General features: G+C 30.4%; 1 protein-coding gene across 5 annotated transcripts in view; it reads right to left on the reverse strand.

Annotated features, from left to right (window-relative positions):
• The window catches only part of dome (cytokine receptor domeless), a 172,591-nt gene extending 154,332 nt beyond the window's left edge, over nt 1–18,259 (reverse strand). For 2 of the 5 annotated variants that reach the window (XM_075362166.1, XM_075362165.1), the window contains exon 1: nt 17,894–17,934. In XM_075362166.1, the coding sequence (XP_075218281.1) occupies nt 17,894–17,919 (26 nt within the window). In that variant the 5' untranslated portion in view covers nt 17,920–17,934. Of the gene's footprint in view, nt 1–12,839; nt 12,909–17,893 lie in introns of all 5 variants that reach the window. The other 3 variants (XM_075362167.1, XM_075362168.1, XM_075362170.1) reach the window with 3 other exon arrangements.
• Between the last annotated feature and the right edge of the window lie 5,469 nt (nt 18,260–23,728).

The following is a 23,728-nucleotide window of genomic DNA, read 5'->3' on the forward strand; positions in this document are numbered from 1 at the left end:
TAGGCCAGAGAAGACCATGATGATGCTCCTCAAAGGCTGTTTGGCTGTGAGTCCACGTATTGATGTCAGGCCAATGTATTATGTTCAGATTCAAAAGTATCTCGGGGAGTATCTTGATGAGAAATTGCAGTTTATGAAGCACCTTCAATACATCATGGGGAAGACCTGTAATTGCCTTCTTGAAATTTGACGTGTGGTCAATCCTGATTAGGGACTTAATTTTAAGTCTACGAGTACCTTATATAAGAGTGTCTGTGAGACGATTATGCTATATGTGGCATCTGTTTGGGCGGGTAGGATAAAATTAAAAAGATATTGGGATATTTTGTTACAGGCCCGATGCCTTATATTGCTAACAGTAATGTGAAACCGATAGACTTGATTGCATCTGAGGCAATAGTGTTATGCTGCTAAGAAGTCAGGTGAATTGACTTTGGAGAATATAAAGGAGATAGAACAGCATGGTGTCGTCCTATGGCAGGCCAGATGGGATGAAAGAGTGTGGACATTATACACATGTTGTTGATTTGCGGGATGTCTCTTGGGTACACCCAAACAAGTATGTGATGCAATTTCTTTCTGGACATGGCGCTTTTTGGGACACATTTCAGAAATTTGACCTGGCGGACTCTGGTATGTGTCCACAATGCAGATTGTTGGACGATGCTTATCATGTGATAAATGAATGTGCTAGGTATCACTTAATGCGCACAGGGACTACTTGTTGGCTTAGTATTATCAGGTCAACACTTGATCTCCATGTTAGTTGGAAAAGCCGGGCCGAATGGTTGATTGTAGAAAGTTTTGTTACATATTTGGGGAAAGAAAAGATTGCTGAAAAGGTGTGATGTTTGCTTGGACTTTCCTTCTTTGTGTTTATGTCTGGTTTTATTGTTATTTTGTTTTATGGTTTGTTAAACTGTTGCTGTTTTTGTTTGATTATAGATTTGTTTGGATTTCATTAGTCATGATTTATATTGTGTATCAAACTCATTTTTACCTTTTGGGTAGGAAGGGTTGTTTTTTTGTTCTTAGGAAGTCATTCAGTCTTGTTTGAGACTTGGTTAGATGTGTTTTGCTTGGAGTTTATGTTAGTTAGTAGACACCAATGAGAATGTCGCTTATGGCATTCGCATCAGTAGCATCCTTGCTGATGCTTGACTGAAAGATGTCATTGCTGAGGTACTGAAAATGATCTCCAGTGAAGCACATACGGGCTAGGTATGGAGGGGGTGGCGTGGTGACCCCCACCACATGGAAGATATCTTCCCCTATGGGGGGGTCAGGATGTACCTGAAGACCGAAATGAGATGGGACACTATCCTGTTGAAACAAAATATTTTGGAAGTTGGGGCCAACAAAATTTTGAATGTTTGGAATAATATGATCTAGCAGCAAAGCCTCATATTTCACAGGGTTTAAATTTCCATCAATAAATATAGACCCTATAAATCGTTCACCAACAATAGCTGCCCACACATTTGTTGCAGATTTAGGCTTCCCTAGTTTTCCCCTATTATTAATGCTTCGTTTCTTCAACTTGTTTGATGGTTTTTGACACTGTACCTTTTGAAATAGGGTTAAAATTGAGGACGTCACAGTGAACAGAGTATTATATGCCCTTTTTTATGTAATTCTATATTCTGAATCTACACATTTCATATAATATGGCTACATATTTTCGTTTTAATATTTTAACAAAAGATGTCAGCACTGACTTTGACAGAACATGATGTCATACTCCCTTTTTGTGATGATCACTTTTTTCATAACCTCTATGGAAAACGAAATCTGTTATAACCTATACAATTGTAAGCTTTATGTAGTTGCAACTTTTGTGAGTTGTTTAGTAATGTGTTTAGTCTGAGTTGTTTAGTTTGCAAGAAAGGATTGTTAAGCAATGGAAAGTAACAGGGACAAGGATAGGAAAAAATCAATGGATAAATCAAAATGGAAAACAGAAGAAAGGAAAGTGAACAGAAATAACAGTGAATCTTATGTAACTGTTAAAGGAGACCATCATGCAAGTAAGACATTCAAACCAGTTCAAAAGTGTTGTGCAAATTTTTGTTACTAATCTATTTCTAATGATGATCAAAAATGTTTATTCAAACGATTTTGGGATATAGGCATCAAAGCCGAATAAGATTTATTCTTGGCAGGTTGTCTGAATAAACATAATGTAAAATCTGTACCTACAGAACCTTTAAAGAAAGTAGTAAACATATGGAAATACTTAGTGCCTGCAAGCGAGAGGCAAAAAAGGAATGTATATCTTAATTTTCTTTTAAGTATATTACAGATATCAGAAAAACGTTTGTGTATTTTTCAGAATTGACTGTTAACAGAAGAATCATTTGATGACAAAGGGTGAAAACATTCAAATCGACCTTGCACTATTGACTCCAGACTATATATAGGAACTTGCTAAGGAACATTTGAAAAGCCTACCAAATTCTGAGTCGCACTACTTTCAGGCAAAATCCGAGTTGATGTATTTTGATAATCCAAATGTAACACTTACGCCACTGCACATTTCATTTCAAGATTATTATAAAGCAAAGACAGGATCTAATGTTAATATTACATACAAGAGATACCGTAAATTTTTTATAGAGCGCTGCAACTAAGTTTTCATAAGCCACGCACTGATGTTTGTGATTACTGTTGTAAATCTGAGTTTATACTTCCGGCTGATAAAAATTATCTGCGTAGAATTGAATACAATTTACAACAAATTCGTGTTAAATCTTATCATAAACTTAATGAAAAACAGATTAATTTAAGTAAAACAAAAGGATCAGATTTATTATGTATTCAATTCAACTTTGGACAAAATTTACCGCTTCCAAAGCTTAACTGCACAGCTCAATTCTACAAACTATTACTGTGGTTCTATGTTTTTAATGTGCACATTCACAGTGAAAATTCAAAAAGTTTTATGTACACTTTCCTTGAAACTGAAGGTAAGAAAAATCCTGTGTCATTTCTTTTGTGCATCAAACACTGATTGCAATTGACGAAGTATAAATCATTTAAAAATATTGTATTTTTCCCTGACACAGCTGGGAGTTAGAACAAAGATTTCAAGTTTCTCTCGTTCTGTTCATGGTTTTCAAAAGTTAATAATGTATCAATATTACACATATTTCTCATATGAGGACACAGTTATTCTCAGTGTGACCGTAATTCTGGCCTGCATTCAATGAAGTTGAAGAAGCTTTCGTGCATTCAAACAGCAAAAGAGTACCTTGAAATAATAGCTATGTGTCGCGTAAACCCTGAGCCCTTCATAGTGCTATGGGACAGATTATTTTAAAAGAATGGTTGCAGACTCTGCTTCTTTACTTTCTTAAGGAACCTGTTGTTAAAGGATGTAATTTTCAAATACAAAAGTATCGACAGATATTATGTGAATCTTTTGGTCCAATCAGTGCTTCAAAAATCATACTACTCTGGTTTTATTCCATTTACTTTTTGAAAGAAATGTGTCATCTTCTTAAGTAAAAAATACAGAACCTGTACAAATGAAAGACGTTCCACTAAATATGGCTAAAGTTACAGATATGCGAGATTTATATGATTTTATGGCTGAAGAAGCTAAGAACTGGTTGAATCTGTTACAAATAGTGATAAATAGACTAGTGTGATTGTGTGATTGTTAATAATCTAATTTTTAATAATGTAATCAGTTTTCTGTGCCACTAACATTATAATAATAATACATTTTATATTTCCAAGATTTTTCAGAATAAATTCTTATTATTTCACCTTAAAAATGTAAAGCATGATGTTCACCTTAAAAAGAGCATATGAAGGGTTTGTTATTTTTTTGTTGATATTTTTCTGATACTTTTTGCTGTTCTGCCTACATAATTGTTTATTTTATACCTTATAACTGTATTCAATATATAATTTACTTATCAAGATTAAATTTGTTACAAGCTTTTAAAAACTTAAAATTCATTTTTCTTGAAAGGCCGTTTTGATTTATACACCCTTTTTAGTGTGAGGTCTTCAATTATTAAATGTTGCATTGAACAATTTACAAACTTCATTACCTTTCTTTCTTTCTTTTTCCTGTTTAGCCTCTGGTAACTACCATTTAGATAATACTTCAGAGGATGGATGAGGATGATATGTATGAGTATGAATGAAGTGTAGTCTTGTACATTCTCAGTTGTGTGGTTAATTGAAACCCAACCACCAAAGAACACCGGTATCCACGATCTAGTATTCAAGTCCGTGTAAAAATAGCTGGCTTTACTAGGACTTGAACGCTGGAACTCTCGACTTCCAAATCAGCTGATTTGGGAAGACGCGTTCACCACTAGACCAACCCGGTAGGTAAACTTCATTACCTGAATGAAGTTCATTATAACCTAACTCTATCACCAAAGCCCCTTGTCAGTAAAAGTGTGACCCTCTCTTGTTCATTAAATGACATGTTGACAACAATATTAGCAGGTAGCACAGAAAAAATTAATTCAGTAAACAATTACAAAAAAAAATGGTAAAAAAGATGTAAATAACATAAGTGACTTAAAAATGTGCTAAGATTCAATTAGCCAAATGATCACAATAAATTCTCATAAGAAACTAACAGTACAGTAATGAAACACTCTAAATGTTCTATTTTTCTATTTCTAATTCTAATTCTCATCAAAAGGTAAAGTAGTTGACTGATACCTTATCCTGAAAGTTTTAGTATTCTATCTGGAATGGTTTTAAAGTTACTGAGGAGTCTCCATACTTTTGACTTGTCTATAAATATTAATTTGACTGTATATCTGTTGGGTCACTGCCAATTGTTCAAAAAAAAACTTCATATGTAAGATTGTTTCTGAAACTGTTTATTTATGTAGATTCTATCCTGCACATGAATTATAATCAGTGAGTCTAGCAAGACTTAATTTTGTAACATTTAAGTGGAATTTCATTTCACACTAAAATGTTTTTAATTTCACAAAGAAAGAATACACATACCCACCGATTAATTATTGAATGTGCTCACTGTGGTAACTAAACAAATATATATTAAAGTTTTTGCCTTGAAGTGACATTGCCGTGATCTCTCTTCACTCTGTTTAATGACTCTAGGAATATCTTTAACATGTGTACCTGGAAAATGTACAGAAACTGCTTACTAAAATTGTTTGCGTTTTAAAATTGCATTTGTTAGTTATGGAGTTTATTTTACTCAAACTTCTATTTGTAATTCTTTCCTTATCTGTATAATTCCAGATTTCTTATGTTTAGATTAATACGTATTAACATTTTGTTTTACATATCATAAATACTATCTACAAAATCTTTTATCTTTCAAATTTTTTTTTTGATATCAGACAATGATATGTAGTATTTTAATAAAACTGTATACTTTTTACAATACTTTATTGACCATTTCTATGTACAACAGAACTGATCAGAATGAGAAATTTATTTATCTAATAAACAATCTACACTTTACATGCAAATGTATTATTATACAAAGACAGAAACTTTATTTGAATGTTGTGAATGTCTGTTTGTCTAATAAGCTTCTAGGCTAATCCAAAATATTCTTTGGTGTTAAAAGGCTACTGTTTATTGATACTGGCTACATAAGAAATTATTTCACCCACAAATCTGCCCACCAAAATTAAGCCTGCTTTGAAATGATAGTATCATAAGTAATATATAAATAAAAAATATTTTATCACTTAACTACAGAAATTTGGAACAAGATTTCAGAGTCCAGGAGCTGACCATAACCAGATTTGGTAAGGGTAAAAAATCCCATATGGGGGCATTTGAAGCAACCTTTTTTGAAAGAAGTTCCAACTCCAGACTGAGAAGTTCAGACCCCTTGCTCATTGCATTCAATCCCTTTAGCCCCATTACTTAAAAAAAAGAAATTAATTTGAAATTTTAAACATTACTTTTAAAAAACCTGTTCTGATCAAAGGAGCCAAAAAACTTAAATGTCCTAGAGGTTAGACCCTTTACCTTCAAATGCAAACACTTCCCTTCTACAACCTTATCTTAACAAACATTGTAATAAATTGTTCCAAAATTCATTTTACCTTCAGGGATGAGCAAAAAACTTATTATTGTCAAAGATGAACAACTCCCTTATTATTGCTCTAACCACCTTAAACTACAATGATTAAATATTACAAAATTCAAAACATTGTATTTCAAAATGCACAATATGTCAGGAAAAATAAGAAAATTAATGGTTCAAAAGTGGTTCAGTTCCCTCTTTCACCAAACTGTTTAGTACCCTGGCTACTCATAGTAAACAAAAATTAGATAATGCAATATTTAAACCATTTTTTTTTCAAATCCTGTTAACCTCAAGTTAAAGTAAAAAAACCACTAGTGTTAAGAAACCCTTGCTGTTAATAGTCAAGCCAACTATCTCCCTCAAAAATAAAACAAATGCGAAAATGTTGTGATCTCTAAACTGTTATATACTTTTTTTTTCAAAAACTGTTCTATATCAAGGAAGATGTTAAAACCATAATGATATCAGAGTTTTAGATCCGTGTATCTCCCCCAGCTCTCTATCTCACCTTGATAGATGAAAACTGAAATATTTCGAATTGCACTAATCAAATATGTAAAGTGTTCTACATTCAGAGTACAATACAACACTCATTATTAATATAGTTTAGGCCCAAACTTCCAGAGATCTTACAATATCTCCCCCCTTAATTAAAAACCTAAAATACAATGACTATAATATTTGAATCTTACTTTTTCAAAACACATTCTATCTTTACTTATAAATAATATGCGTTTACTTATAAATTTTCAAAGAGCATTAAAATATTTGAATGGCAGAAAGACTTCTGGGATAGATAGGATACCTGCAGAATTACTGCACAGTGCAGGTGAGGAAGCGATATATAGATTATACACACTGGTGTGCAATATTTATGAAAAAGGGGAAGTTCTGTCAGACTTCAAAAAGAGTGTTATAGTCATGGTACCAAAGAAAGCAGGAGCAGATAAATGTGAAGAATACAGAACAATTAGCTTAACTAGTCATGCATCAAAAATCTTAACTAGAATTTTGTACAGAAGAATTGAGAGGAGAGTGGAAGAAGTGTTATGAGAAGACCAATTTAGTTTTAGGAAAAGTATAGCGACAAGGAAAGCAATTCTAATGATCAGATTAGTAGTAGAAGGAAGATTAAAGAAAAACAAACCAACATATTTTTTAGGCATTTAATAATGTAGACTGGAATAAAATGTTCAGAATTTAAAAAAAATGTAGGGTTCAAGTATAGAGAAAGAAGAACAATTGCTAATATTTACAGGAACCAAACTGCAACAGCAATAATTGAAGAACATAAGAAAGAAGCAGTAATAAAAAAGGTAGTTCAACAAGGATGTTCCCTATCCCTGTTACTTTTTAATCTTTGCATAGAACTAGCAGTTAATGATGTTAAGGAAAAAATTAGATCCAGAGTAACAGTGCGAGATGAAAAGATAAAGATGTTACAATTTGCCGATGATATAGTAATTCTTGCGGTGAATAACAAAGATTTAGAAGAAACAGTGAATGGCATGGAAGACACCCTACGCAAGATGTACCACATGAAAATGAAGAACAACAAAATAAAAGTACTAAAATGTAGTAGAAATAATGTAGATGGACCACTGAATATAAAAATAGGAAGTGAAAAGATTGTGGAGGTAGAAGAATTTTGTTATTTGCAAAGTAGAATTACTAAATATGGACGAAGTAGGAGCTACATAAAATGCTGAATAGCACAGGTGAAACTAGCTCTCAGTTAAAAATATAATTTGCTTACAGTAAAAATTAATTTTAACATCAGGAAAACATTTTTGAATGTTTGGAGTGTAGCTTTATATGAAAGTGAAACTTGGATTATCTGAGTACCTGAGAAGAAAAGATTAGAAGCTTTTGAAATGTGTGCTATAGGAGAATGTTAAAAATCAGATGGGTGGATAAAATGACAAATGAAGAGGTGTTATGGCAAATTGAAGAAGAGAGAAGCATTTGGAAAAATATAATCAAAAAAAGAAACAGACTTATAGGCCACATATTAAGGCCTGGATTATTCCTGGAATAATCGCTTTAATATTGGAGGGACATGTAGATGGGAATAATTGTGCAGTTAAGCAACGTTTGGAATATGTAAAACAAATTGTTATATGAAATGTAGGATGTAAGGGGTATATCGAAATGAAACGACTGGCACTAGATAAGAGAATCTTGGAGAGCTGCATCAAACCAACCAAATGACTGAAGACCATAAAAAAAAGAAATTTTCTATAAAATATTACAGAAATATAAATATGAAGGGTATTCAAATTTGAATTATAAATAAAAGAAACAAAACTGAAGTCTGTAATAGTGTCTAATGGGCAGAAACAAGCACTAACCTATTCCAGTCATTCATACCCAGCTGTTATGTCTATTTATTTAAAGTATGAGTGAAAAAGAAGTGCATCCAAGCGCGGAACAGCATATTAGTAAAAAACTTCTTACAAAAGAAAATGAGAAACAAAAAAAAATTTCTGAGACTTAAAAAATAGTTTCGCAAAGAAACATTGACAAACATAAGCATCTTTAATTGGATTAAATCTTTTAAAGTCAGTTGAGAATGTGTAGAGAATGGAACACACTATCTGTCCAAAAACATTAACAACAGAAAAAATGGCTGACAGGTTTAATACACTGATTCAATATGATTGTCAAATTACAGTGCGGAATATTGCTTCTACTCTCAATGTCAGTGTTGGCAGTGAGGATAGCTGTATCAAAGATCAATTACTGGAAAGTATTAGCACATTCAGATTCCAGGAATGAACACACACAGACATGCCTGCTCATGTTAACACAATATGAAGAAAAGAGCAATGGATTTTTAGTCTATTGCCACTATTAATGAAACTTGGGTACCCCTATTTTACTCCAGAGAACAAAAGAACATCATGCAATGGCAACATCCTTCATCTCAAAAACTGAAAAAAGAAAAACAACTTTTTCAGCAGAAAAATTAAGGTTTCATGCCTGTGGGATACGTGGGACATTCTACAGATTGATTTCCCAACAGAACAGTCACTATAAATGCCAAGTATTCAAATTTCCTGAAGGGTTCAGTAATAACATCTATCTGAAAAGAGCAGAAATAAGTCAACATTATAACTGGTTTTTTTTCTATTTTTCTTTCTTTTTTCCAGGATAATGTGCACTCTTATGTGGTTGCTCTTAAGATAGCTGCAACCCATGAATTAAGTGGATTATTCAATACCTCCTTATAGTCTAGACCACACCCTCCATGTGTTTGAAGTCTTAAAAAAGCTCTAGAATGTACAAAGTTTTGTTCCAGTGAAGAAGTCATTGAAGCTGTCTGATAGTGGATTGTCAACACCCATAGGGATTTTTTTCTGAAGTAATATGGAGGCTCCAAAAGGTGGCACCTGTGCATTACTTGGTTTATGTTACTTTTCAAATAAATAATGAATTATGATTTAAATTTCAATTATCCTAGTAAATCAGTATTATATTAATATATTAACATAATATTTAATTGCAGTACTATTGAAACATACCAAATATAATATAAAAAGAAATAAAGTCGGATAGTCAAAAAATGTTTGGGCAAAAAATAGTGATGGATAATCAATAAGACTCAAGAAAAGTATAAAAAAACATGTGATAAAGAATATAAAACATTTTTACTCAGGCTTTCTAGCTCTCCTAACTCCTTCAGTCAATAAAAAGGTTTTCAATTTTTAGGTTGCAGTAAAGACTAAACACTAAGATTGTCATAAAGTTTACATTTCCGTGTCCCCTCGACTTTGTTGTGGTTATTCCTTGACCTTCTGCACTCCTTCTGACTACTCCAAATAATTAAACATAAATAACATGATTTTCTGACTATTCTTTTTCAAAACCTTTCCTACCATCAACAAAATGTAAAAAAAAGTTAAACACAAAAAGAGATTCATCCTGAGATTGGATCCTGCCTCTAGCCTCTATAATTAAAAATAATAAAATGTATAAGTATTAAATCCATTCCTTTTGTATTACCTCTTTAAACATAACAAAATCAAAATTCTGATATTTAAACTTTATTTTCAAAACATATTAGTGTTCAAATTTTAAAAAGGACACTGCTTTTCAAGGATACATAAGAAAAACTCAGTCCTCTATTGTCCCTCAGACCCATCTAAATTATGGAAGTCTTACCATTTTAAAAATTGAACAAAAAATTAATCCTTAAAAAATATTTAATAATTACTGAAATTTGTACATACAAAATAAAACTTTGATATGTATATTCATTATGATATGGTCTTTTCATTCTTAGAATTAAAAAAAAAATTTAAATAACATGAGATAGTTAAATTTTTCATTGTACAAAAACAGTAGCTGACTTATTTATAGTAATTTGCTGATTTTACTGAAACTTGGAGAAGTTAATCTTAACCATGATTAGAATAAATTATGTATTTTAACAAAATCTTTTACAGAACATCCCCTAAATAAAATGATTTGAGTTTTATTTTATCATTCCTGATGTAAACAAAACCAATAAAACTGCTAAAGGACGTAAAATCTGAAGTGATGGTTCAAACTTCTTTTTAAATTTCTAATGGGCCACCTGTTCTGCCCTGTTTAGAAAAAGAGCCTATTCATTACTTATTAGATCAAAAATTTCAATCACAAAATTTCAAGTAAGAAAAAAGTAAAAAAAAAAGAATAAAAAATAACATTTGAAACAAGTTGTATAAGTAAAACTTCTGTTAATTTTGGCAGAATGACTCTAACAGATAATAAAAATTAAGTCACAAAAAGATATTCAATGAACATACATTCTGATAAATTTTCGTTGAATTAATTTTTACCACTTGAATGAATAATTGGTTATAGCACATGAACACTGCTAGAATAAAACAAGTTTCTAGAGAAATAAAAAAAATTTAATTACAGTATAAAAATGTCCCTGAATACATAACAAAATTTAAATTATTTAGTAAAAAAGAAATATTATTATAATAAAGAACAACTTCGTATGAACAAATAATAAAAACTTGAACACTTTCAGATATCCATGTTATCAGGAGTATTAGTACAAAATTAAAGCACAATTTTGTAGTCATATGTTTGTGCCGATTTCTTAGATTATTTAATACAAATGATGAGGTTTTTTTTATAATCCAAGTTTATTAAAATTTTCTAGATGAGACTGTTATAATTCCAATTAATTATACCATTCAATTATGACTGTTTGATAAAAAATCAATTATTTCTAAATCAAATTTAACATATTGTCTTCATTCATTCTATTTTATAAAGGTAACAATATCATTTAATGGGGATAAGGTTTCTTTCTTAATGAAATACTCTGAATGAGAGATGAGAAAATATGTTTGCAGAAGTAATTTGAGTTACGTTCTTATTTTACATTCTCATTTATTCAGAGACATTATGACATTTTCAACATAATAGTGGATAAATTAGAACCCACCAGTAAGCTACTGTAAATAAAAATGACCATTAAAAAATTCTGAATAATTTTGGTAATAAACATTGGGAGTGATTTATCCTTATTATGAGTCAATGAAATATGACAGGGTCATTCTATAATGATTTATTGATCTAACTGGATCGCCTTGTACAATTTAGCTTGAACAATTTAGGAGCACTAAGTTTGGAAGGTGGAACTTTTTATTACATTATGGTATTTAGTATTTTACTTTTGACACAAGAATTTTCTTATATGTCATTAATCTCATTAACTTACATCCTATTTTCATGCATAAAAGGAGTATTGTTTTGTCCAATTTACAAACAGGATGTAATGAATTCTTTTTTTGTCACGTAATGAATTCTCTGGGTTATTTAATTGTTTTCAAGTATAGGTTTTTGTGTACTATTATATTATTAGTCATTACATTTCTTTTAATAATTCTGCCTTTCACATTAAACTTTAACGAGGTATGTATGTACTTCTTGTTTACTTTTTCTAAAAAAACAATTTGAATTCACTTCAGGATCTATAATAATATTCTAAATAATACTGGGTGTAATGTAATCAGATAACATTTATTAAAATATAAATTTAAGTTCTTCATGTATTACCCGATGCAGTAGTACTTGATGACTTAAATTAATTATTTTCTTTGATTCTCATTAATGTTACTCATTATTCATGCTTATTTTGATGAAACAATTTTTCAGATTTGAACAAAATGAGTAATTAATTTTGGTTAGACAATTAACAGTCTTTTTTTAAAGTAGCCAATTTTTTTATTGCGAACTTTCCATTTTAGTTTTGTACCATTGTCAATAATACCATCTTTGTTAGCTTGTACTCTATCAGTTCGTAACTACTTAATCCACAACTATTACTATTACTACTTCTAGTTAAATGGTACCAGTATAATATGCACAACACAATGAAACAGCTGGACTGTTGTTACAAGTGAGAACCTTGTGCACAGTACAATAGTAACACAGTGTTTATTCATGAAACTATAAGACAAATATGATATTACACCTTGCATACACAGTCTTTGTTAGTTGTCAATTGCAATCCTTTCTGACCCACAATTTAAAAAAAAAAATAGCAAAAAGGCCTAACATGCTTTATTGGTAATCATATAGTTTTTCAGTACCTTATTATAACTATGAAAAAAATTTCTTGCCAACATAAAAAAGTTAAATGATCTAAAGTTAAATTTACACCTGTCCATATAAAAAGTAAAAAGTATCTGTTACTATGCTGACATGGTATGCATAGTGTGCATGGTTTTTCACAGTATGTAAAAAATGTCAAAATAAAAAAAACAAAAATGTATTGAATGCATACCATTAGAAGGAAGCTGTCACTGTAACAATGTGCATGTCATATGCATAATGTATCCCAAACATGGAACACCTACAAACAAAATTAAACTTAAATTACCAATTTCTTTTTTACACTAATAGGCTTTGACAAGCATGCAAACAGATTAGTGTACTCAGCCATGTTAATTGAAACCAAAATAAAGAACTTAACATAATACAATATCCAATTATAAAATTAAAATCATAGCTAGTGACAACAAATTCACACTCACATGCAATATTCCATAAAAGACACAGAAAAAGAACAAAAACCCTTCTGACAAAACACAAGTACTTCATCACATTAATACACATCACTATTTTTAAAAAAATTCAGTTGCATTCAGAAAACAAAATTCAAAATTGAAACAGTAATGACACACAATCATATAATCATAATCATTCAGGTGGGTACTCAAATCAAATTGTCACAGCCACAATAAATTCTGTATCCAATAAATACGACAGGAGTCGTTGCTGATAGAAAAGAATAAATATGAGCGTCAAACATACCAACAAAATCCATCTTATGAACTGTTATACAAAAACAGAAAGCAAAAAGAAAGTTGTCAAAAGATAACATAAGAGCAATACTATGCACACGTAAGACAGAAAACTCAAAACACTAAAACCATATGAAATTCACTCAAAGCAAAGTATTAAACCAATTAACACAATACAGATGGCACTTCTATTTTGATCATATTCAAGAGAGTTTTTCATTATATTTATGAACAGGAAGTTGACAAGCAAACTGTCACCATACACATTCATATGCCATCCTGCATGTGCATATATTTAAATGAAACAGTTTACTCTAACCAGCTAATTTTTCCTACTTTGGTAAAAATGGGTGGAAAAGAGCATTAATTTGAACACTGACCAAATGCTATAAACGTACAAATAATAAGTCATTAATTTGGTCTGGTGATTACTCACGTATTATCATCTTCAATATTTAACTAACAAAAGAATTACCATCAAAATTTTTTTCAAACAATAAGTGAGGCTGTCCATAATAAAGAAGTAAATATAAGGATTACAGAGAAATCAGCTAGTCTGACACCACATGTAAAACATTTTCAGACTTACAAAGGACGAAGAATATAGCAAAAACTATTCTGATGGAAGAACAAACTAGTTTCCAGACTGATAGAAGTTGTGCAAACAATATATTTGCGCTGAAATAAATAACTGAAAAGAGCATCAAGAGTTTGGTAGAAAAACATACATTATTTGTACGATGAATAAAAGGCTTTTGTCGAAGCTTGAATTCATACAAAATGGAAAATTCTGGACAAAAAAAGGGCATCAAATTACCTATCAACATTATACAACGAATTTATACATAGCCATGTTCAGTGGAGAAGATAGTAGGTTTAAAGTAAATTTAAGAGTTACATAAGGTAACAGTATATCACTGATGTTATTTAATTTATATGAAAACAATATTCTTATAAGATGGATTAATATGTTCCTGACTAAATATTTGACCTTAACTCTAGAAAATTGTGTTTTGTCGCCACCATTTTTAGATGATCTGATAATTATGGCAAATCCCCAAAAAATATATCATAAAAAACATTGTTTAAATTTGTTAACATCTCATCACCAGGACATAGTGTCAGTAAAACCTAAAACAACAAAAATAACGGCTTTTTTGTGGAAGGATTTAATTCGATCAAAAATTGTACTTGTAAATAAAATGATAAAATAAATATTAAGTGTTAATTATCTGGGATTTGAAAGTTTGGTAAAGGGTAAAATTGAAAAATTTAATTACAACAGTACCATAAGAAAGCTTTAATAAATAAAGTACAAAAAACACCTTAATAGAATTTTGTGAAATTGAATCAGTCTGTTATTTCGACTGATTCGGTTATTTTAATTCGGTAAATCGGTTATTTTACACAGAGCAGATATGTGGTATCTTACCAAGCAAACAAAAAAGGAAGAATTCAATTGAATTAACAGAAATGCTTTTTTGTGAATTTGTGATAATGTGCATAATATGGCTTAACAGACTAGACACAAAATTAGAAATAAACTAATCTCTAAATTTGGTCTTTTAATCTTAGGGTTAGAATTACAAGAAATTTGGAAAGAATGAATAATAATGGAATACCTAAGCTCTTGTATAAACATAACAGAGTGGAAAAAGAGAAAAATGTACTGGAAACCAAGTGCAAAGACAAAAAGGGCACTTGCCCAAAACATGAAAATGAAATCAAGTGCAAAATAATTTTTTTTTTTAATATTAATTTATTGACTTATTGTTTCTAAAATTAATAATATTTACATATTTTAAGAACCAATCCTATCCCCTACTTTTTTTAATGTTCTACAGAAGCAACTCAGATTAATGTTATTTCCTTTAGTTCGGCAAGTCATTAATTCAACTCATAACAACATATGAAATCAACAGCACAATAAAAATAGTAAAATTATGATAAATAAAATATGAACAATATAAATTACAAATATTAAATAAATTATCAGCATTGGAGAAAACCAGAAATAGATGCCACAAGTGAAAAATTGTCAATTGTTAAAAATCCAGTAATTTTGTTATCTGGAATCAACTACTCACACCATCAAATCAATGTTCCAAATTTTAATAAAAATAATGATGAAGTGTGTAACAATGCAAGATCAGATTGAGTTAAAATTTTTGAAGCAACACAAAATGATATTGCACTTGAAACAGCCTACACCTACAGGGGTATTAAAATCAACATCTTCCAGTTACAATTCTGTTTCAGTATTAAGCTGCTGTAACCATTTTTTCCTTAGGTTTCCTTAAATCTGTAGCAACATATACAATACTAGGACAAGCAATCACTACCGCAACCATGCTTCATTTGCATAGAAATAAGTATACTATTTTCTGTGAATTGAGAAATTTTCTATGCACATAAGTTACTTCATTAATTTGAAAAAAACCTGACAGATTTCTAAAATATGGACAGAATGAGATTTCCTTGCAAAAAAAAAAAATTATTTATTATAAACAGACAGAAGGAATCAAATGGTCATCCATAAAAAAACTGTGAGCTTCTATTAATCCTGAGTTTCAATTCATAAAAAATTGGATTTTTTTAAAGAAATAATCTCTACAATAACCTTACAATAAAGTAAGTTATAATAATTTAAATAACCACAGTGTTCTAAGTTAAAAAAAAAGTAATTCTGAGCTGTTACTTCAACGACTTCATTTTGTTCATATTTTAATAGACCATAGTAGATATGCTTAAAATCTAAATGAGAGAAAGCACATGACCCATGCAAGGTCAAAGTCTGTATTGCATTAATTCACTACTCAAGTCAATTAGCTACCAGTTTTGTGAGTCATCGAGATCTGTTCATATGCTAATCCATTGTATAGAGAAGATAGGGTTAAGTTTAGATTTTGCAGAGAGAGGTTAGGAATAAATTACCAAAGTATGGCAATACTTAACACCATGTCTTAAGCCACTGGCCAAATTTATGTTTAAATGGAAATATAGTCATCAAAGGGAGAGACTACACCACACATTTCCTGTGCTACTAATCAAATGTATGACTAATAACCTTATGAAGCGCACCATCAGTCAGTCAGTCATTTTTAACGGCTGACCCCGAGTCTGACTCTTAACGACTATTAAGGTTAGTTTATGGTTTACTCCTCTCTCCATGAAACTCTAACCTTAACCCTAACCTCTTTTCACAAAACCGATTAGCATCCGAATGGGTCACCGTAACTCACAAAACCGATTGCTAATTGACTAGAGTACTAATACCACGACAGGCTATGACCTTGCATGGGTCACTCGCTGTCCAAACCTGTTTTCTGACATTTAGATCTTATATTTTCTGATATCTACTATGGAATATAAAAATATGAAAAAAATTTAAGTTAGTCAACGTAATTGCTAAATATTACCAAAAAAAAAGTTTAAATGATTGCTAATCAGAAGTAAGTGGTGGCACCCAAAGTCACTCACATTTGTTGTCACTCACAGGAGCTTGCCCAAATTGTTTCTTGGACTTTGTTGGAAACTGGAAAAATAATTTACTAGTTTAAAATTTATGAGACATAAATGTTCATATCTGTACATGTTTGGTTGCCAATATTTAACACGATTTAGAATACCAAAAATTTGCTGATTTTAAGTAACAACATGAAAAGTACCGTGGAAGCAGTAGACATAAATCAAGTTTCAAATAGGAGCAAGTAATTTGAAGCAGTGATTACAATCTGTCAGATCAATATCAAAAACTATCAACATTATAGATTTTCAGAAATGAGATTCTGAAAAAGTGAACAAAGTAAATTTTTAAAGGGTAGAATTTTCTATACACTTTTAGTTTACGGGAATCTTCACCCATGACCATAGTATAGAGGTAGGACCTCAGGTTTTTATAACATAGTTAGGTAAATTTATATCAATATTAAATAAAATTAGTATTAAAATGTGCATGACTGCTGATCAATTAGAACAAGAGATAACTACAAATATTTGATAAAAAAAGTCTTATAGCGATGCTTGTACAATCTACAAGTATTTAATTCTGATAAATCTGAATTTAAAATTATATATTTTATTTATACAACGGATCAGACATAATAATTAAAAATATAACTTCAGCAAATGATGTTATGATTAGACCTTGAACATTGTAATAAAATTATTATTGGTTCGTCAGGCAAGTAAAAAATGCTTATTAAAAAAATAAATATACAATTTTGCACATTGCACAAAATTTCGAATGTCTTCCTCAAATAAAATGGCTGATTGACAGCCGTTACTAATCTGACAGCGATTCCACAATGAAATTATTTGGCAAAGAAATTTAACAGATCACCGAATACATACTAATAAAATAAAATTTAAAAGAATTTCAGAGGGCACGATAAAATATTTTTATCTCCGTACATATCATTCACTGAAGAACTGAAAAAAATGTTAGCCTAGGTAATTTTATTACACACCACATTGCAAAGATATAATATTGTACACAGCCAAAAAAAAAAAAAAAATTAAAATTATAACATACTTCCAGTACTTATAAAATATAACCATAACCTAGCCATCAACTTCTCGCACACATACCGTAAAGACTGCTCGGGTGCACGATTCTAGGAACGCAGTTAGGGTTAGGCCTACACACGTACGTCACTGCTAACCAAAAGAAAAACACATAAAATAATAACACAGTAACAATTAAAATTCTAGAAAGATTACAATTTTATTTTTATAAAAACTTAATATGAACAATTAAACTGAAATGCGTATTCAATATACAGATTACAGCACGAACACAACTACAACAGAATCCCCCACTCCACGCACTGCCCATTAGTACATACAACTAAATTCAGTGATTGACCGACGAATGAGAACTTAATATTATTCATTAAACGCTGATTTTAACTTCATATTTTGAACCACATAATAAATTTTATAAAATAAGACTTTTCCTGCTCCAAAATGTAGCTAAATTATGTCTCTAAAAATTTTACATTAGTTTTAGACAATCATATTAATAATAATAATATATCATCTTGTACCGTAATATCGTAAAATACTTCAGTAATAAGTATTATACTAAAGAAAGCCAATATTAACTTTTCTGCATCATGACTGGAACAGAAACTTAAATTTACATAAAGTAACTTTGTAAAAAAGTATCTTTTCATGTTGGTACGCCTTCAACAAATGGTTCATACGCAGATTATGACCTTGTATGACTATTTATAGAAATGCACTATCTGGGGAAGGAGTTATAGTGGTTTCCCGTGAGTTGTCAATAAATTTCGAAGTATTAGACTAATTTACATAATTGCTTCGTAAACATTACATTCATTTAATCTGCAAACTGTTTGAAATTCATGTTGTTACGCTTTCTGTTCAATAGAATCATAATTTAGGACGTGATGTTTAAATACAATACAGAATTAAAAATTTATTTCGCTGCCCTTAACTATTGTTACGATCAGTAAATACTAGGTTGAAATTAACGGCTACGGGAAGTAAGTACTGCGGTTAGGTATTCTTTTCTGTAACAAAAAAATGATAATAGGTCTTTGGTTATGTTAATGAAAACTAGCCAAATTCTATTTTTACTTATAATTTCCATCTTCTGAATTTTCCCCCCAGAAATGTATTCTCACTGAATAAATAATGAGAAGTTAAGTCCGATAGGAAGAGGTGAAGTTCCCGTTCGAAACGTCAATGAAAGGTTTTACAAACTAAATTAAATTTCGTATTATGTCAAGTATTATTAAAAAAAAAAATATTCTATGCATGTAAATTATGAAACAACAGTTTTATAAAGAGAGAAGTGGAACCCCATGAGAAAAAAAAAAATTCCCTGTAAATTTTATTCTCTTTCATTTCTTCCTTTAATTTTTAACTATGATTCGGTGAATAAATCACAAAATATGTTTTTGGTAGGCAAAAAGTCAAAATAAAAAATGCACTTTCTACATTAGTTGTCATTATATAGATGATATGTTTGCTACCTTTGTTTTTCTCAATTTCAAAAATGTTAACAATTGTGTAAAATTTACCTGCAAAGCTGAGAATAATTAAAAGTTATTACTTTTTTTAAAAACTAAAAATATAAAAGTCACCAACATTTTACAGAATAAGTATAATTTGAATCGTAAAAAAATTATTTGTGATGCACTGAAAGAAAATTAATTTGAATTTTTTACTCGTGATATAGTGTTAAAATATATAACGAAAAATCAGCTATATAGCAAAGAAAAAGCTATATACAGTAATTTAAGGCTAGTCATGGAAATTTTTGGATCGAGTTAGCTCTTGCTTTAAATAAAACTTAAGAGACTACTGTTGGAAGCACAGTGTGTTTTCACAGTGTTTGATGTGAAGCTGATATCTGAATCAGACTTCAAAAAATGTATTGTTACATATTGTACTTATTCACTGAAAATTGTATTTTTGTAAATTTTTCCAGTGTATCTTATTTATTCTTTATTGTTTATGTAAAATATTTTCATGTTACTGTAAATTTTAGTACACATGTAACTCGTTTTAGTGAGGTAATTCATGGAAACAAATTCAATGGTGAAGTAAGGTGCTTTTTTATACTCTCTGTCATTGTGATAACTGTGCCTTATTTATCCTACTTGGCAACATATTACATGGAACGATCATCCCAACCTCATACGGGAAGACACCCGCCTATTGACATTCTGGTTGCCACCTCCCCCCTCCCTGTTCATAGCCCTGTTGGACTTTAACAAGAGTTGTCTATCGCCCTCTGACTTTTTACATCTCATAGTAATAAGCCTGGCCTCGGTAGACATTTGCATCAGTCATGGATCGGTCAGTGAACTTCAAGAGATGTCAAGTAAATTGAATTTGTTTGATTGTATGAATTTTGTTTGGTAATAGTTCTGTGTGTGATATTGTAGCCTGTATTTTTTAATTAGTCAGCAATTTTGTTTAATGTAGGTGTTAGTGTAATGTACTGAGTAATATGAGTTTGTGAAATGATGTATTGTGTTGAACGTGTTGCCTTCAGCTAAATATTTTAGCTGTTTTAAAGTTGTCAACAATTAAAAATGAATCACTTTCAGATTGCATGAAAATTTTTCTTGCAGATCTTATAATGGAGTTCCTTCCTCACAGGAGTTACCAGTATAACCTTTTTTAATGACACCCATCCTAAAAAAGACTATAAAATGTCTATTTTTTTACTCAATACATTTAATCTATGTTTTTCATTTATTATGTTTTTGTGACACAATTAGTCTATAGATTTCTGATTGTTCAAGTGTGTTGAGATCTTTGTTTTTGATTGCTATGTAGAAAATTTGCATATTAAGATTTTTGTTTGTGTGCACTGTGTCTATGAGGTCATTTGCAATAGGCAAACTTAGTTCTGTTTTTACAGGTCATTTTATGGTTTGTGTAGTGTCTGTATGCAGTCTTTATATTGTGGTAAATTTTCATCCAATCTGTCGGACTAGATGTAGTCATTGCAGTTTAATTTCTATAGTGCTGGATAACTGTGTTTATTAATGTATTTTCTTTTTGCAGTGTGTTCTTGAGTATTTTGTTTTCAGTGTTATGTACTTTCTGTTATTAGACGGGTTCTTGATTTTATCCTGAATTTTATATAGAATGCTTTCTAAATATTATGATGAGCAATTAATCTAGTATTTTATTATATAAGACTCATGTTGTATTATCTAATGGTGATAAATATGTTGCAAGAAAGCTGCATGTTTGCACTTGAGAGGCAATTAGATATGTTGAAGGTAAGTGCGTCAACTGTGGTGCGTTTTCTAATCAAACCTCAAATACTAAATCCTTTGCTGTAACGTCATCTGTTCTGATGAAAACTGCAATACCACTGCTTATGTTTGATGTATGTGCGCATATGTGCATTATGCATTTATTTATATTTTACATAGTGCATACATGCTGTATCATCTAATGATGGTAAGTAAATATATAAGAAAGCTGCATGTTTGCACTAGGGGGACAGTCAGATTTTGTTGATGATATAATGTTTAACAAACCTATACATTTCAACACTACCAGAGATGCGGATCAGGAAATCTTCAGAACTCAGTGTCAGCAGAAGTCAACCAGTACTTTGATATGAGTGCACTATCAACTTGATTTTCACCCAGAGATACTTCCTAATCATTTCCCTTTGACTTCATAAGTATTCCACATTAATGTATCAAAAACATTATTGAATTTATTCGCAGATAATTGAGCTTTGCCATTATTTAAGTTACAGAAAGCTTAGCAAACAGCATTATGTTGTATGATAAAGCTAGAATATATCTTATGGCCAGTGGTTGAGTTCATGGTTGCTGAGATGGTGTAGTGGGATGTCATATTAATTGAAGGAATGTGTTTAGTATGTGGCTGATAAAAAATTGTGAAAATTATATGATATGAATCTTATGGAAAAGAGTCAATGAAACGTATAGTATTAGCTAGTTCAGTGAATATCAGGTATACTGTAGTTGGCCATGTCACATTTCTCTATAATAACCAAAACACAGTTGTAGTACTTTAGATAACAGTACATAAAATTATTTTTCATTAAGGCTAAATTCTTTGTCTAAATATTAAAAAATACTCTCCAACAATGTAAGAGACTAATGATTCTTTTTCAGTATGACTAAATCAATGGAATGTTCAGCGTTTATCAACTAGTTGTACCCATTGTAAAAATTTGTCTTTAAAGGCAAATTTAACGCTAAAGATTCACAAGAATTTCCTTGCATATATTTTTTAAGAATTTACATTTCTTTTTCCTTGCATTACGTGATCATCAGATATGATATTTAATGTTTTTCCTCAGAAAATTGCTTATCAATTTTAAATACTTCCTTGTTTCTAATTTTACCATTGCTCAGAAAAATTTTCCGTTATTTTATTTTCAGTATGATAGATATTTTATATCCTCACTTGGTTTTTGTTATTTTCCCCTGGGGTCTCTTTACAATCCTTGGTATTTTTTTTTTTTTTTTGTATTTGAATGGTACTATTCCTAATATATATTTTGGGTATGTTTATAGCTATCTCTTTTACATTTTCTATCCAAAATTACATAATTACAAGTAACTGTAGTACAGCATAGTTTGTTTTAAGTTTCTGGATGGTAGTCATCTTTTTGGCTATTTGTCCATAAGGATTAAAAAAAAACCTTTGAAGATGCATGTTTTTAAATTTATAAACTTATTTTGGTATATCAAGGATTTTTTAAATATTCATTCCTCATTGATATCATCCACATTTGATATGAGTGCTAAATAAATTCGTATTATAGTGAATTTCATAAGAAAGTAGAGGTTGTCATTGTCACACTGTCAAAATATATAGATTTTTTTATGGAACTGATTTAGAATTGCAAATGTCATAAGATTATTTTACTGCTGGTATTATGTCCTCACCAGGAAACAGTTTTTTTATACATTTCCAGGTATTGACTTGATTTAGTTTATAGCATTATATTTTCCTGAAGCTTTATACATAATGATACAAATATTAGTAATAAGTGTAACAATAAAAAAGCATGAATAATTAAATTGAGTGAATTAATACAGGAGAATCAAAGACAAAAAAACAGATGCTATTATAGAAAGCACTTTCTTATTGACAAAATTATAGGAATTTGGGTGAAGACTGAATATAAATAAATTTTTTTACCTCTCAGTAAGAGCATAAAATTTATAATTGATTATGTGAGAATAACTCTTCAGACAGTTCAATTCTGTGATCTTAAATCTTTTACCTCAGGTGTTACTGATGACTGCAGCAAAGTAAGGCTTTAAAGGAAACTACAACCTCTTAAACTAGAATGGTGGATCTGAAGTTATCGTGATATGATAAATTGTTTTCCACATATTACCCTGTTAAATTATCACTTGATAATATTATTCTGAAGAGTTTAATTTGAAAACTATTTCAGTTGAAGAGTTCCAGAGAGTTCAGAGATCTACAATGGGATTACTGGGGTAGCAGTCTATAGATTTTATTTGTGACTATATAATCTGGGTGGATTTAAAGATTTTAAAACTTCTGCTGTGTAAGGAACAGGTTTCATTCTTTTACAGAATCTATCTACATAGATTGTGACAGTAGAAACATGCCTTGAATTTCTTCATCAGTCATAATATTTATTTCTATTACAGTATCATTTGTAGGAGCTAATAGAGCTCTTTCCCTGAACCAGATCATTGGACTAGAATTTAAGTTTTCAGTAGTGGTGTAGATGGCTTTGATGATCTCCTACGTGCTGTGAACAATACAACACAAAGAAAGTTCATTTAAGGATTTTTATCATTTTTTTCTACTGCATTTCTATAATCGAGTAACAATGTAGTAAAATCTCATG

Source organism: Lycorma delicatula, chromosome 4, assembly GCF_047948215.1.
Source record: "Lycorma delicatula isolate Av1 chromosome 4, ASM4794821v1, whole genome shotgun sequence".
Taxonomy (NCBI): domain Eukaryota; kingdom Metazoa; phylum Arthropoda; class Insecta; order Hemiptera; family Fulgoridae; genus Lycorma; species Lycorma delicatula.